Source organism: Eremomyces bilateralis (genome assembly GCF_010015585.1).
Source record: "Eremomyces bilateralis CBS 781.70 unplaced genomic scaffold P152scaffold_6, whole genome shotgun sequence".
Lineage (NCBI taxonomy): Eukaryota > Fungi > Ascomycota > Dothideomycetes > Eremomycetales > Eremomycetaceae > Eremomyces > Eremomyces bilateralis.
In genome coordinates, this window is record NW_022985072.1 from 580,973 (window position 1) to 595,388 (window position 14,416).

The 14,416-nt window shown below is 49.6% G+C and overlaps 5 protein-coding genes across 5 annotated transcripts; 4 read left to right on the forward strand and 1 right to left on the reverse strand.

Annotated features, from left to right (window-relative positions):
• Positions 1–290: 290 nt before the first annotated feature.
• P152DRAFT_457136 (uncharacterized protein) lies at positions 291–3,183 on the forward strand. Its single transcript, XM_033679165.1, has 2 exons — positions 291–729; positions 783–3,183. Exons 1-2 carry the CDS (start codon positions 596–598, stop codon positions 3,028–3,030), a joined length of 2,382 nt encoding a protein of 793 aa, XP_033535398.1. The 5' UTR covers positions 291–595; the 3' UTR covers positions 3,031–3,183.
• A 1,361-nt stretch (positions 3,184–4,544) lies between these two features.
• P152DRAFT_448176 (uncharacterized protein) lies at positions 4,545–5,724 on the reverse strand (the record flags this gene model as incomplete). The annotated part of the gene is made up of 2 exons (XM_033678039.1): positions 4,545–5,405; positions 5,623–5,724. 2 exons carry the CDS (start codon positions 5,722–5,724, stop codon positions 4,545–4,547), a joined length of 963 nt encoding a protein of 320 aa, XP_033535399.1.
• A 2,134-nt stretch (positions 5,725–7,858) lies between these two features.
• On the forward strand, positions 7,859–9,776 carry P152DRAFT_291702 (uncharacterized protein). The gene is made up of 7 exons (XM_033675020.1): positions 7,859–8,232; positions 8,306–8,490; positions 8,553–8,589; positions 8,639–8,703; positions 8,761–9,143; positions 9,230–9,297; positions 9,362–9,776. The coding sequence occupies exons 1-7, from the start codon at positions 8,178–8,180 to the stop codon at positions 9,637–9,639; spliced, it is 1,071 nt and encodes a 356-aa protein (XP_033535400.1). The 5' UTR covers positions 7,859–8,177; the 3' UTR covers positions 9,640–9,776.
• Positions 9,777–10,398: 622 nt separating this feature from the next.
• On the forward strand, positions 10,399–12,372 carry P152DRAFT_394143 (putative cytochrome P450 oxidoreductase OrdA-like protein; the record flags this gene model as incomplete). Its single annotated transcript, XM_033676238.1, has 7 exons — positions 10,399–10,597; positions 10,677–10,809; positions 10,884–11,099; positions 11,142–11,293; positions 11,341–11,579; positions 11,642–11,940; positions 11,976–12,372. 7 exons carry the CDS (start codon positions 10,399–10,401, stop codon positions 12,370–12,372), a joined length of 1,635 nt encoding a protein of 544 aa, XP_033535401.1.
• Positions 12,373–13,138: 766 nt separating this feature from the next.
• On the forward strand, positions 13,139–14,279 carry P152DRAFT_291730 (uncharacterized protein). Its single transcript, XM_033675021.1, has 2 exons — positions 13,139–14,147; positions 14,199–14,279. Exon 1 carries the CDS (start codon positions 13,429–13,431, stop codon positions 13,924–13,926), a length of 498 nt encoding a protein of 165 aa, XP_033535402.1. The 5' UTR covers positions 13,139–13,428; the 3' UTR covers positions 13,927–14,147; positions 14,199–14,279.
• Positions 14,280–14,416: the final 137 nt, after the last annotated feature.

A 14,416-nucleotide genomic window follows, 5' to 3' on the forward strand; every position in this document is an offset into this window, starting at 1 on the left:
CTGCCATCATTAAGAAGATGATAATCAACTCTCTCGGAGCGAAGACGGCGCTTCCCAAGAGACATGGATAAGTCATCCATATTAAGAAAGAAGTTGCAACATATTGATATGCTTTGTATCTCTTAGAGCTCAAATCCTCTAGTTGGAGCATGTTGGGTAAACAAAAGTCGCGACTGCTGGGCATTCATTCATTGGCTCGGCTTTTGCCGAATAAGTCTTGGCATTATTTACGAATATTCGCGAATAATACGAATAAAACGTCTCGAAATTTAGTCGAATACGAATAATCGTTCCCAGGGAAAAGTCGAATACGAATAGCCAAAATCCTTATTCGTGTCCAGCCCTAGTTGCCAGGGTATATACATTTCTTCAAAACCTATCCGACAATTCTATTGAAACCTTCTTCTCTTTTATTCAGCATCTTCAAGTCAAAGTTGCCTCAAGTCTTATATAAGCGTTTGTGGACGTCGTCAAAGGTTATATCTGAGCAAGGTATCACGGACTCCATCAGTTGTCAATTGTATTCAATCCACGCCCTGTGGAACAGGGTCACACGCCCTTTGACACGATGGATACAATGGAGCACTTCGAATCAATGCCTCAAATGGAAAACTATTTTGATTTCCAGCAAGCCGCAATTCCTGAAGACAGTATTCTTCCCGATCCAATTGTTCAGGTCGCTGAGGTTCCTCGTTCGACCAACCCTTGCCCGTCGCATCCAAACAACAAGTTCGTCTCGCCATATTCCGAACTATATTGAACTCAACTAATGGCGCTACTAGCTGTATATGCCACGGGTTCTTGGACGATTTCCTTCCTGACCCGGTACTCGAACTCGAGCCAGAGACGACTGGTCTAGCAGATCAAGGTGAAGGCTTCCAGGACTTCTCCGCCTTCCTTCCCCGATATTCCAAGCCAGAGGACTGTTGCGGTTACTGCCGTGAAAAAAACATGGAGTGCTTCTTCACTTACGAGGGCCAGGCCAGCTGCTCTCCCTGCAATGCCTTGTTCCGGCCTTGTAGCTTCAATGCCCACAACGAAGGGATGGATATGCCTCAAAGGGGCCGTAATCGGAGTGTAATGGACACATTACACTTGGTGCCTGAAGATGTGTGCCAAGAAGCAGGAGCATTGACAGGAATCGTTGCCTTGAGATCTTGGAATCGAGCTGGAGTGGATGCTCAGAATGTGGACGCCCAGCCGAAGGGGAAGAATGGGATGAGGTTCTCCCGAAGTGCCCTCAAGATCTTGAAAGATTGGATGGCCGAACATCGCACTCATCCATATCCCACCGAGGAAGAGAAGGCCGAGCTAGCGGCTAGGACTGATCTTTTACCAGCTCAGATCTCTAACTGGATGGCCAACACCAGGAGAAGAACAAAAACCAAACAGCGAGGGGTTTCCCCAAGTATCAGGTCGCCGATACCACCGTCACTATCACAGTCACCAAGCTCTGCCATCAACATCCGCCCCAACGCCGATGGTATCACGCATAGTACCAAATGGGAGCGCATGAATCCCCTAGAGAGATGGAAGCACTCTCCTCCTGAGAACGAACCTGCAGCAGTTGCTGATATCGCCACCGCCGTCGCTCAGTCGTTCTACCAGCCCTTCGAAGTTGGTGAAATCGCACCTATTAGGCAGGCGCAACTCGATTCCACCTCGAATGGGTCCACCAGTCTCTCTAAACACCGTCCCCGATCCACTACCTCTCATGGAACCGGACCCTCCTGGTCTGCCCTCTCCAGTGGCTCCCACTCTAGATCCCACGGTTCGGGGTCCGCCTACTCCTATGGCTCCCGCAACTCCTTCGGCAGCTTCGGGAGCGGCATCGCGAAGAAAGAACGCCGCCGACGCCGACGCCCCGCCACCAAGCCCCTCAAAACCAACGACGAAGATAACCGCCCCTTCCAATGCACCTTCTGCACCGACAAATTCAAATCCAAATACGATTGGACCCGCCATGAGAAATCCCTGCACCTTTCCCTCGAGAAATGGATTTGCGGGCCCCTCGGCGAAGTCGTCACCGATTCCGCCACCGGCGTCCACCGCTGCGTCTACTGCGACACTCTTAACCCCGACCGTGCACACCTGGACACTCACAACCACCGCGCCTGTGAAGAAAAGGGGCTAGAGTCCCGCACGTTCTACCGAAAAGACCATCTCCGTCAACACCTTCGCCTCATGCACGGCTGCAAGCTGATCCCCTCCATGGAGTCCTGGAAATCCGAAAACGGCAACGTCCGCTCCCGCTGCGGCTTCTGCGACCTGTACTTCGAATCCTGGTCCGCACGCAACGAGCACCTCTCCAAACACTTCCGCGCCGGCGCCAAGATGGTCGAGTGGAAAAGCTGCCGCGGCTTCGACTGCCATGTCGCCGCTATGGTCACCAACGCCATGCCGCCGTACCTCATCGGCAACGAGTCTATTTCTCTCAACCCCTTCAGCGCCACCACCAACCCCACCACCCAATATCACCACGCGAGCAAGGACTACATCCCGATCCACATCGACGGTGTCGCATATCCCATGGAGGGCGCCTTCCCAGAGGACTTGGGGATGCCGACTAAGTTCGCCTCCACACCCTCGGGGACCACCGGGACTGGCCACGCGTCCGGCTCGGGATCGGGCTCCTCGCCCGCCAGCGGGTTCCGAGACGCGCATCTCCAGCCTATAGCGCAGCGCGGGGTGCCGCTAGGTGCGACGTGCTGGGAGATCCTAACGATACGGCTAGGGAAGTTCGTGCGGGAGATGCAGATCGCCGATCCCGGCGTGCAGTTCACGGACAAGCTGCTGCAGAAGCAGGCGCGGTTCATCCTGTACGAGGAGGAGGATGATTGGAACCAGACGCCGGCGGACAACGAGGAGTGGTTGGAGTTGTTCAAGAAGGCGCATGGGTTGATACCGGGGACGTTTGCGCAGGAAGATTGGTTGGAGGACTTGGGAGCGGAGGCGGAGGAGCTGAGGTTTGATGGCGTATTTGACATGGAGGGGTTCGGTGACGAGGGGAATTCGTTTGCGATGTCTTAGTGAATGGAGACTGGAGAAGTACGAACGCGATTCGATGACATCGTTTCAACACCATTTCGGATGCCTCCATCATGAGTTATGAGGCTGCATTTTCGGGGTTCGTTTCATAGCAGGGAAAACAGTCAACGTAGTTAGGAGCAAATGGACGATGGGATTTCAACATGCTTGCTATGGATTCACTTCACAGTTCAGGGGATCTTCAAGGCACCAGTCACTGTCAGTGTCGTTGTCAGTCAGTCCTTGCATTTGCTGAAGTCGCCGCGATTGCACTAATAACTAGAGCGGTGTCTGTTTGTAGTTGCAGTCCCGCGATGTCTGCACCAGATCGACTGCTGCAAGTATTTCTTTCTGACTATCCCCTTCTCACTTCGCGCTCAATTCCACTTACTCATCATCTTCTGTTTGACATTCCCCTGGCCTCTGAACTACAGGATTCTTCAAATCTCCTGCAATTCTGCGAAATTATAATTGACTGCAGATCTTCATTCCAGATTTATTGAACTTGTCCACATTTCTTGCTGCTCCGTTTTCAAAAGTCAATTTCTTCTTCTGCTGCATTCGGCAATCGATGCACCGACACTCGGTGCTTCGTAGAAACTGGAAATTCATTCTCTAGTATTGTAGAAAATATTCGACCAGCGGAAATCTTTCTGGCACTCCGTATAAACCCCCGACATCATGGCGGCTTTGCTGCAGCTCATAAGCTCATTCCCTTCTCTACGATTAGACGCGCCGGCATTTCAACTTGCTGATTCACACAGTCGCCGCTCGCCACGCGGATCGTTGCACCAATCTTGTCTGCTCGGCAGGATATTCGCAAGAGGTGTGCCACTGTTGCCACTGTTGCCATAGTGTGGTCCGTTCACGTACTTTACTACTTTTCCGCCTTGCGCCATCCTGGCTGTCACAATATGCCAGTCGGAATAATGCCTTTGTAGAGAGTGTTCGCCTTTTCCGATTTATATATCAATATGTCCAAGACTTCAAAGACGGGTGCCGTGATTTAGGTGTTGAGGAGCCGTGAAAACCCTTGAATTTTGCGATGCGTAGTCTTGTCATTTTATACTGCTAGATTTGGCGATTCGCTGACCAGCAACATCGACATGGAGAAGGAGTTGGGTGTACAGCAGGTCGTCAGCACCTGAGTTGATGATGGAAACCTGGACAATCCGAACGAGTGTAGGTGCCTTGGCGACCAACTGGAAGCCTGGAAGAGAATATCTTACCGTGTTGGAATTTTTTGCTTGTGCACTTGCAACAGCGTCCGATGCGATAAGTGCCCACTGAAAGCCATGTTTCTTGAGGAAACGGACGCCGATCAACAACATGTTGAGTCTGTCATTCCGATCCTCTTCGGATGTTTGATACCCCGACAATGATAGGAGGCTTTCCGTGAGACAAATAAGTTCCAATCTAGCTGCTCTAGTCAATTACGAGGCCTGCACTACGAGAGCAGTGCCCCTGGTCATCTGCACAACTGACTCTGTCCCCGGGTACTTCCGAAGGCCAGTTCATCACTTCCAGAAGATGAACGAGAATAGTAGCTTTGTTAAGCTCCTCATGGCAACCGATCTTCCTGAACCTAGGATGGTGGATGGTTCGCGAGTGACCAGAAACTGGTGTGGGTACTGGGACCGGTCCTCATTGCATGCCCATTCCAAGAGTGCGCCGAAGTTTGGGTCCTCTAATCCAGATCCGCAGCCAACAAACAAAATAGTGTGGGTGTTCCAGAGCGTCCTCAGCACGGTCTTAATCTCTGAGCATTGGACCTTCTCGTAGTCCGTGGCGTCCAATATGATATCCGAAGGGTCGTGGTAGCTGCCGTGTACATGAAGAATTCCCCGCAGATCTCGACTTTGGAACTTCAGGAGGTCGTCGTGATGCGACCGGCTGATGCGTCGCAATCTGCAGTAGCCTTCTTCAAAAAGATTATCATAGTTGGTTGTGAGAAGCATCGCTCCTCTGTCGTGGAGAGATTTCAGCACATCTAACACGGCAGGATACCTCACTTCCTTGGAAAGATCTCCAAATACAGCCTTTAGCCAAGTAGGCCATTGATGAGCCTGGTCCAGGAAAAGCTTGAGTATGCGTGCTGCTTCTAACAGATCCTCGGGATGGGAATCAAGTATTTTGCGTGCATAACTTAGCCTGTGGTGGTTCCTGTCAATTTGGCCATCTGTGACAACATAGTTCAGACCATGTCGTATCAAGCCGAGCCAGGACAACTGAGCAAGTGTTTCTCCAGACTGAGTTGCTGTTGCGCTCAGTGTCACCCCCGCGCCAATGACGATTACTAGCCGTTTGACCTCCAAAGCCGTTCTGATCTGGGCAAGGCGTTCGTTATTGATTCTCGTAGCTTCGACGAGGGTTTGAGTCTTCATGAGAACATGTTAGTGGTGTATTCTTAGCTAACCCGGTCAGACTTGCTGAGGTTGCTCCGCTCATACTTCAAGTTTGAAATTGGTGGAGTCGGCCCGATGCCTACGAGACGGAATCCATAGGATACAAAGGAAAGTATACTAAGAGACTACTCAGTCCAGTCCGAATAGGCCTTCACAGGAGGTAAAGAGAATAACATGACCAGTATAACACCTGAGGCATGCGAGATTGCAGAGATTCGAAGATGAGGAAATGGTTTAGCAGAGAGGTGTCGCGTTCACAGACAACTGTATTTGCTGGCGTGCCATTGGCCATTCTGTGTGGCGGTGCTCCATCAAGGCGGAATGGACAGTTGATATTGTAAAAATTTCAGTCAGACACGAACGCCAAATGCTCAACAGTCAAACCCTTCCAGAGACGAGTTACATAAGGTTAAGGCCTAATCCGAGTCGATATCGAGCTGGAACATAAGTAAGAGCAAGCACGACGATATAGCGACAGCTCCACGGCGGTAGCCATGGGGTATCATCGTGGCGACCTATTTTTAACTGTGGCGTCAATGTGGGCAGAGAGAGAAGAGACATAATTACATACTCTCTCTCTCTCTCCAACGTAGGATGAAGCAGAGCAGAGGACGACCGGTCATGACGCTAATGGACGCTAGGAACGCCACTATGCACAGACCAGGAAAAGACTTTTGAAAGGCACCTCCGTACGGGCTGGTGAGATTTATCCACCAGTTTTTGAGATTTATGCATCAATGGATGCATCAGGCCTTGATGCCTGACCTTCCATGTTTATGCCTCAGGCATATATGCGTGATGGTAGGGTGACCACATGCACTCGTGCCACTCCATTCTGCATCTAGTCATTCTTCGTAGCCATGCTAGTAATCACCATTTTCTTCAAACAACAAACCAAGACTACAAACGTCTAACACTGGTCCAGAAATATCCTATGAAGAGATGTCATTCCCTCAAGGTAGTCTAGCGCTTGATAGGCTATTTGGTTCTCATCTAAAGGGTATATAAACGAGGTATATTCTCTCATCACGATGGTGAGAAGTCCCTTTCCTTCCACAAATGTTGCCGATAAGATTATGTAGCTCTCAGCAATTTTTCTTGTTGCTCTAGCCCTTCATGTCCTCTCTATGGAGTCGTATCTTTGCGATAGAGATGGCGTCCCCATAGTCCCTATCAATGCTAATATCGCTGCCGGCATTGATGCAACAAGATTCTTTGTGCCTGTCACAGTGCTAATCAGGGGCATCTTCATGGTCACAGTCTATATTGACTAGCTAGTATCAGACCGAACGAAATATAAAGAAGGAAAGGAAGAAGAGAAAGAGGAGAGAATAACTCCTGCATAGTATTCGATTCACTTGTGTAACCTCGCGTGTGCTGTCAGCTATCACACAATACAAACAAATGCGGATACTTTCACCCAGCACTCGCTTCGCTGAAAATACGGTATGTATGAGTGTGGCCCTCGCTCGTCTTCTTTCCCCAAATGCCGTACCCAGGAAGTCCATGCATGGATTGAGTCAAATGAGATGCTGGAAATTTACCTACGAAATCGGGCGCTGCGGGCGCTGTCCGCGTTTCGAATGAGTCGAGCAGATAGCCAGGTACTTTTCGTTGATGGACAGCTTGACATTTGTTTTTCTAACGGTATGCCGATCCATGCTATGTTTATGAGAGAAGCCGGGCACCAGCAACGGGTAACCTTCCCCGAAGTTGGTCATGACTCGAATGCAAAATGCTTTCTGAGTCTCTGGCTGCATGCCTAATTTCTTTTTCTTTCATCCCTGTTCGCTGGTCCTTGCTTGTTCACTTTGTTGGCAGTTGGATAGTGATGATCAGCGATGAATTTGAAAACGGAAACTCGTCCGTGTTAGACTTGGAGCCGTCAGTGAGTCAGTCATCAGTGGCTCTAACGGCCCTGACTAGAAGAGGATCTACCCGAATCCTGCAGTCCCATGTTACCCATCCACATCCAATGCGGAGTGGCGAATGGCGACACGAAGCTCGACAAGCGAGCAGATAGCGAAACAGGAGAGACGCAGAGTTAACCCCCTCTTCCAGGGTGCGGGTACTCGGACTCGAACCTGGACAGATCAACACTCTTAGTCTTGCGCCGTCTAATAGGACAACAGAAACCGACCCGACTCCTCGGGTCGGGGCGGGGCGGATGCGGGAACGACGCTGATGCAGTGATAGTCAGAGTCCAGACTGAAATTGAGGAGAACAGTAAATTGGCTACTCAAGACACACTGCTAGGATTCTGGGTTAGAGAATATCCATTATCCCAATCTCAATTCTGGCTTTGCTGGGACTTGGGAGCCTGGGAGGTGGGAACCTAATACTGACTCCACAATCCACCGAGCGTCAAGCTCATATTCGAAGCTTGAGCCTCAAAACTGGCAGAGTCGAACAATTCTCCGATCCAATCTATGTAGCAGGCCCTTCATATCATGGTAACGAACGCTGTTTGAGCATTTGGACATCATCGATACCTTCTAACCACGCTGAGCAGTGCACAATGAATCTCCTCTCCATTCTCTACGCTTGTATCTTCTTTATTGGCAGCTCAGTGGCCCAAGTCAACCTTCTGGACCAACTTCCGGCATGCGCGGTATGATGTTCAACAGTTCCGGGTTGGTCAATTCACTGAACTTCAATTTTTAGGTTCAATGTTTCGAACAAACTGCCCCGTTATCACTATGTGCTCCGAGCAACATTTCTTGCTTGTGTGAGGATAAACAGTTTATGGAAGCCGCTGCGGGCTGTCAAGCTCAGGGTTGTACTGTCAAAGAGACGCTGAGTACGTCACTCTCCTCGGCCACTGAACCCAACTGCCAGAAGACAAGGACCATGAGCTTACTTTGGAAACTTAGCATCCACCAGAGCCACAATGGCTGCGTGTGGTGTTAAGCCGAGAGATCAATCCGATATCGTCATCGCAATTCCGGCGTCATTTGGTAGCGTGGCAATCCTAATGATTCTCGTCCGACTTGTCGACCGCCTTTGGGTTCGCAAGATATCACTGGGGTGGGACGATCATCTTGTTGTGATAGCCATGGTAAGGGATGAAAACTTCCCCTTCTCTATTGGACTGGGCTAACGGTCATCTCCTCTCTCTAGATTCTCGCGTTGCCTTTGAATGGACTCTGCTTTCCCAGTGAGTTTAGTCCTAACAGAAGAGTGAAAATTATCTAACAGCGTCCCAGTGGCCCGTGGTCTGGGTAAAGAATTATGGGCGATAGAATTTGGTACGCTCCGCAAGACGTTTCAGGTAAGTAGTCGCTCACTGAGGACAGGGGACTGTTCTATTCTAACCGACATCTCCCAGTACCTCCTCTTCGCCGAGATATTCTATGTGTCTTCCGAGATGTTCGTTCAGTTATCCTTTTTGGCCTTCTACCTTCGCGTTTTCAAGATCCCGGTGTACCGGAAAGTGACCTACGGGCTAATGGTGCTGGTGATATGTTTCGGTGTCACCAATACCTTTGCTATGATATTTCAGTGCACTCCGATCTCGTTCTTTTGGGAAAGCTGGGCAGCGGAGACAACAGGAACGTGTATCGACATCAATATCTATGCTTGGTTTCGCTCTGGCACCGAAATCGGTATTGATGTCGCTATTTTATCGGTACCTATTCCACAATTGCTCGAGTTGCAGATGAGTTGGAAGAAAAAGATCCAGGTCCTTAGCGTCTTCAGCGTTGGTTTCCTGTAAGTTTTCAGGTTTTTCTAACCTTCTTTCACCCAGACACGATGGGACCAAAGGACTTTCGGGATATGCTGACCATGTTTCATAGTATCACACTTGTTAGTATCTTGCGGCTACAAGCACTTATCCAATTCTCCAAAACCACCAATCCTACCTGTGAGTTGCCATATTTTCAAATAACCTCTCAGTATCAGCAGTGACTAACGCGACCTATTATCAGACGACAATGCGCCAGCTATATATTGGAGCATCCTCGAGACCGATATGTTCATCATCTGTGCTAACATGCCTGCGATGCGTAGTTTCCTCAGTGCCGTCCGGCCGAGCTGGTTCAGTAGTACGGAAAATAGTAACCCTCCTAGATCAACAGGATACCTGAGCCACGATAAACTCGGATCTCATGGGCAATATCGGCGCCAGCCATCCGACGGACATCAATCGGATGTCGAGTTGGTGGGATCGCTGTCAGAGGGCAACACCAGCAAGGTTTATGTGTAGGTGAGGGTGAAATGATCCAAAGAGACTGTTGGGGCGGCTTTCAGGTGTATCGGAGCGCTGTTCTACTTCATTAAGTTCAAAAAGTGTGCATCTCACGACATATTATTGAAAATAGAATGTACGGTGATCTGGATCACCTGAAACCTGCGTATCTGGTAGGAGAGACTAGACAGTCGATATTGCCCCCTTCTCAATGTTTTTTGTTAACCCCTTCCCAAAATACAATGGCCTAGAGATAATTTGGGGCTTTATCCAAGTGGAAGACGAGATTTGCTATTGTTGAATCCTGCACATTACATTTCCCCTAATGTACTCCGTACTGTCGCTAGCACTGCCGTCGCGAGTCAAAAAATGAGCAGAATGTGTCTTGGACACTGTCCCCGAGCGGACACCCAACGAGTCAGTCGCCACCGCACTAACATTAGCCCATCTTATTGGGTGATTCTTACTCGTCTGAGTCGACTTCAAAGTCCTGCACTCCTGCGTAAATGCGTTTTATCTGTGTGGCTGTCAGTCCCTGTCGCCCCCAGTTGCTCGGACTTTCTCCTGCACTGTGTCTAGCGAGCCCCGCTGTCGATTTATGGATAATTAGGGGGGGCCGCAAATCGCAATTCGGAACGATCAGCGATGCTCGAGACCATGCCGAGTAATTGTTGATAAATTGAGATGCTTTTCCTGCTTTGACCTTTCTACATTCGAGGTTCGAAATTGTTGGAGATTTCCCTTGGAAATCTACCATTATTTTGAATTGCCAACATTATGGCTTCCTCATGGATTATCCCCGGCATTGTCTTTGTCTTCACCACTTTGTATTATTGGTTTCGAAGGATAAATGTCGCCGGTCGCGCTCGACTACCACCAGGTCCCAAAGGCCTCCCTCTTGTTGGGAACCTGAATGATTTGCCAAAGCAGGGTGTGCTGGAAGCTCACCATTGGCTCAAGCATAAAAAGCAATATGGTTCGTGTAACTCGCCGACAACGTCTTGTAACCGGAGTCGTGAAATTATACTAAGCAATATGCTGGTGGTCTTTGATAGGCCCGATTAGCTCAGTAACTGTGATGGGTCAAACCATCGTCATCATTAACGATTCGCGACTTGCATTTGAGGTCATGGAGAAACGGTCGGCCATCCATTCATCCAGACCTAAGCAACTCTTCGCTGGGGAAATGTGTGTCGAATTGCTCTCTACGATAATTTTCATCTGAGGATAACAAAATACTAACGTCCTGGGCTCTGTCATAGGGTGGGCTGGGAGAGCACACTTGGCTTCTCCCCGTATAATAATCGGTTCCGGACTTACCGCAGGAATTTCGCCCGAATTATTGGCTCCAAGCCGTTAGCTGCACAATTCAACGACTTGCAAGAGGCGGAAGTCGGCCACTTCTTACTGCATGTACTTGACAAGCCAGAGGAGTTGGTTGATCATATAAAAAGGTCCCCCCCAACTTTCTCGCCTGTGTAAGCATGCTGGAAATTTGCCACTAACTCGTGCTGGTTTAGGGAGGCGGGTGCAATCATCTTGAAGATTTCCTATGACTATACGGCCGAATCGCATAAGAGGGACCCCCTCATCGATAATATTGGTGATGCCATGGACAAGTTCACTCAGGCTGCAGTACCGGGCGCCTTCATGGTTGACCTGATTCCTTTCTGTAAGTGACCACTAGGCCTCTGTGCTGCCTTTGCTGAATAAATAAAGTGAGACATCTCCCAGACTGGGTGCCAGGTACTGGTTGGAAGAAGACAGCGCGTGAATGGAAAGCGCAACTCATGGACGTGACGGATAGGCCATATGCGTTTGTCAAACACAGGATGGCTCAAGGGAAGACCGAGCCGTCCTTTCTTTCAAAGCTGCTGGAGAAGAGCGACTCAGACCCGGAAGAGAAATTTACCAACAAGTTTTCGGCTTTTTCCTTATACGGGGCAGGCGCAGACACAGTGAGTCTCTTTTCCGTTGTTCGCCCTAAATTTCATGGTTAACGGGGTTCTGGTTACTTTAGACGGTGTCTGGACTGGCGTTCTTCTTCTTAGCGATGGCTCTCTTCCCCGACGCCCAAAGGAAGGCTCAAGCCGAGATCGATCGGGTCATCGGACCAGACAGACTCCCTACCGCCGAAGATCGAGAGAACCTACCATATATCGCTGCCACTGTGAAAGAGGTCCTACGCTGGAATCCCGTTGCGCCAATGGGTCTTCCGCATGGGACCACAGAGGACGACCTCTGCGAGGGCTACCTCATTCCTAAAGGGGCTATGGTTTTTGCAAACGTTTGGCGAGTAAAACCGCTTTTCCTTCAAAGGTGTTGCTGCGGAATTCGATCTAACGATTAAGTAGGCATTTTACGCATGATCCCAATGTCTATCATGACCCTATGACTTTTAAACCCGAACGATTCCTGCCGGTTGATGGCCATATGCCCGAGCCCGACCCGGCTATGTATGCATTCGGATTTGGACGACGGATTTGCCCAGGCCGGATTCTCGCCGACAATACCCTGTATCTCAGCATTGCGCAGTCTCTGGCTGTGTTTAGCATCACCAAACCGGTTGAGAACGGGAAAGAAATTGAACCCGTCGTTAAACCTTTGCCTGGTGTGATCAGCCATCCGGCGCCTTTCCAGTGCACGATCAAGCCACGATCAAACCACCACGAGTCTTTGATTCGTTCCATCGAGAAGACTCATCCATGGCAGGAAAGCGATGGTCCTGTTCTGGAGAGTATGTGCTATTAGAATTTGGTATTGGGATCTGGACCGGCAAGATGTTGAACTCCTCCACAAGGAGTACAAATCGGCCCCGCGAAATGGAGGAAGCGGAAAAGGTTTACTGGCGCACTGCGATACAAGAACGCTGTCATCTAAGTATGAATTTTCTGCAGCGGTGCTTGCTCTTTGGTCTGCTTTTCGCTTGAGATTCCGGGTAGTGGAGTTCGCTTTCTTGATCTGCGATGATCTCCTCTGGAGGCCTCTCTGCTGTGCCTTGTGGATAGTTTGGGATAATTGGCAGCTCCACGATCGCGAGCCATGAGGAGCGCATTATCAAACTTCAAACTCTCAAACCATGACATCACATCGGGATACGAATGAATGGATGTTAGTAGCAAAACACAATACGAAGAACGCGTGTCCAATACTGTAGCCGATATTTTCCTCCTGTTTCCAAATTCCAATGGGTCGTTTCTTCGGGTGTTGCAGTGGCTGCAAGGCATAGTAGAGCTGTGCTAATAATATAGACGTTGTGACGTTCTGGACCAGATATTTCAGCTTGAGTCTCGCTTCATTCAAAGGATGTTTCCCCGATTTTACTGATCAATTCCATCCTAGGTGCGAGAATGCGAGAGAGGAGGGCCGTAGCATAAAGAGTCTGCCTTGGTTGTGGCTCAGCAGAGGCGGTTCAGAACAAACATGGCATTGATGGGCGAGTGGTGCAGTTATGTACCTCGACAATGATATATCGGGAAGAGGAGCCGATCGACACCCGAAACCCCGTTTTGGGATATCAAGAGCTAGGAAGGTGATGTTATTGACATCAGCCATAGCCAAATATTACGATTTACGAAATGACTCATGCTTGCCGTTTCTTGAGAGCAAGATACGAAATCGATGTCGTCGGATTGGGGTATATAAAGATGGACGATCTAGGGTGAAGGAGACTCGAATCTCATCAGACAACATCAAAGCAAACGCAAGGAATATCTCAAAGCTCAAACCTCAGTCTTTACAGAGCCTTTACATTATCTCGATGAGATTCTCGACAATCCCTCAAACCTGAACATCTCTTTCTTGAAAATGCATTACGCCTCGATTCTCAACGTCCTCACTCTCATCTTTTCCTTCACTTCTGCAGCTCCGGTCGCCGATCCTCAGCCTGAAGCAGCCGCTGCCCCCCAGTCCGACAGCGGTGGCTCTAGCATTGGAGGGCCATCAATTGGGGAACTGGCCTGGTGCTTGGTCCCATGGCACTTGATCGCCTGCAACACCGCGAACAATCTCGCGGACACTGCGGCCGCAGAAGCCGGGAATCTCTACCCGCAGAGCTCCCTCCATAACGGCAAAGGCGATGCGTTCCGCCACTGCTATTGGAACGCTCTCATGGTGATCGAAATTGGCGGAAGCGACGCGAAGAGCATCGCCGATAATCATGAGCAAGGATCGAGTGGGCGGGAGAAGGATATGGACTTGAAGAACAATGCGAGCGGCCGCAGGATTGGAAACGGGGCGACGAAGGAGGGGGCGAAGAATGGCTGCAAAGCCGCGGCGGATAATGGCGATCTGGTCGTCCTTTGATTGATGTCTACTGGATGGGTCTTGAGCCATACTTGAGCCTTTTATGCTCCATCGGATCATGTTTCGTGCTTGTTACGTTCTATTGCATTGGTCCACCCCACTTCGTCCGGGAATGGTGTTTTCGGAGTTTACCAACTTTGTCATCCCCTTTCAAGCAAGTATCATGTACCTCTCGCATCCAATGAAGGTTTCGAGGTGACATTTCTGCTCTGGTCTTGTCTGTAAGTGACATTATATGAGAGCCTCCAATGATACTTACTACCGTAAGGTAGTTCAAGATGCCGAATGCTACCTCACCAGCACATTTCCGGTCCTCTAAACACCCACTTCATTAACACCTATACTCGATGAGCAAAACCTTTATGCTAAGGATCGTAAATGAGTACCTGTAGCACTTGAATGATGTAGAATTACCGCTTTGGGATTCACTAAAAGCTCGGAAGCCCAATCAAATTACCCTCTCGGCGTGAAGCGTAAGGTATCAAATCGA

Coding starts and splice junctions, on each gene's coding strand:
- P152DRAFT_457136 (XM_033679165.1), top strand. CDS start 596: ATGCCTCAAATGGAAAACTATTTTGATTTCCAGCAAGCCGCAATTCCT. Junction 730..782: donor CCGTCGCATCCAAACAACAA/GTTCGTCTCGCC, acceptor TGGCGCTACTAG/CTGTATATGCCACGGGTTCT.
- P152DRAFT_291702 (XM_033675020.1), top strand. CDS start 8,178: ATGGAAGCCGCTGCGGGCTGTCAAGCTCAGGGTTGTACTGTCAAAGAG. Junction 8,590..8,638: donor GAATGGACTCTGCTTTCCCA/GTGAGTTTAGTC, acceptor ACAGCGTCCCAG/TGGCCCGTGGTCTGGGTAAA. Junction 8,704..8,760: donor CGCTCCGCAAGACGTTTCAG/GTAAGTAGTCGC, acceptor GACATCTCCCAG/TACCTCCTCTTCGCCGAGAT.
- P152DRAFT_291730 (XM_033675021.1), top strand. CDS start 13,429: ATGCATTACGCCTCGATTCTCAACGTCCTCACTCTCATCTTTTCCTTC.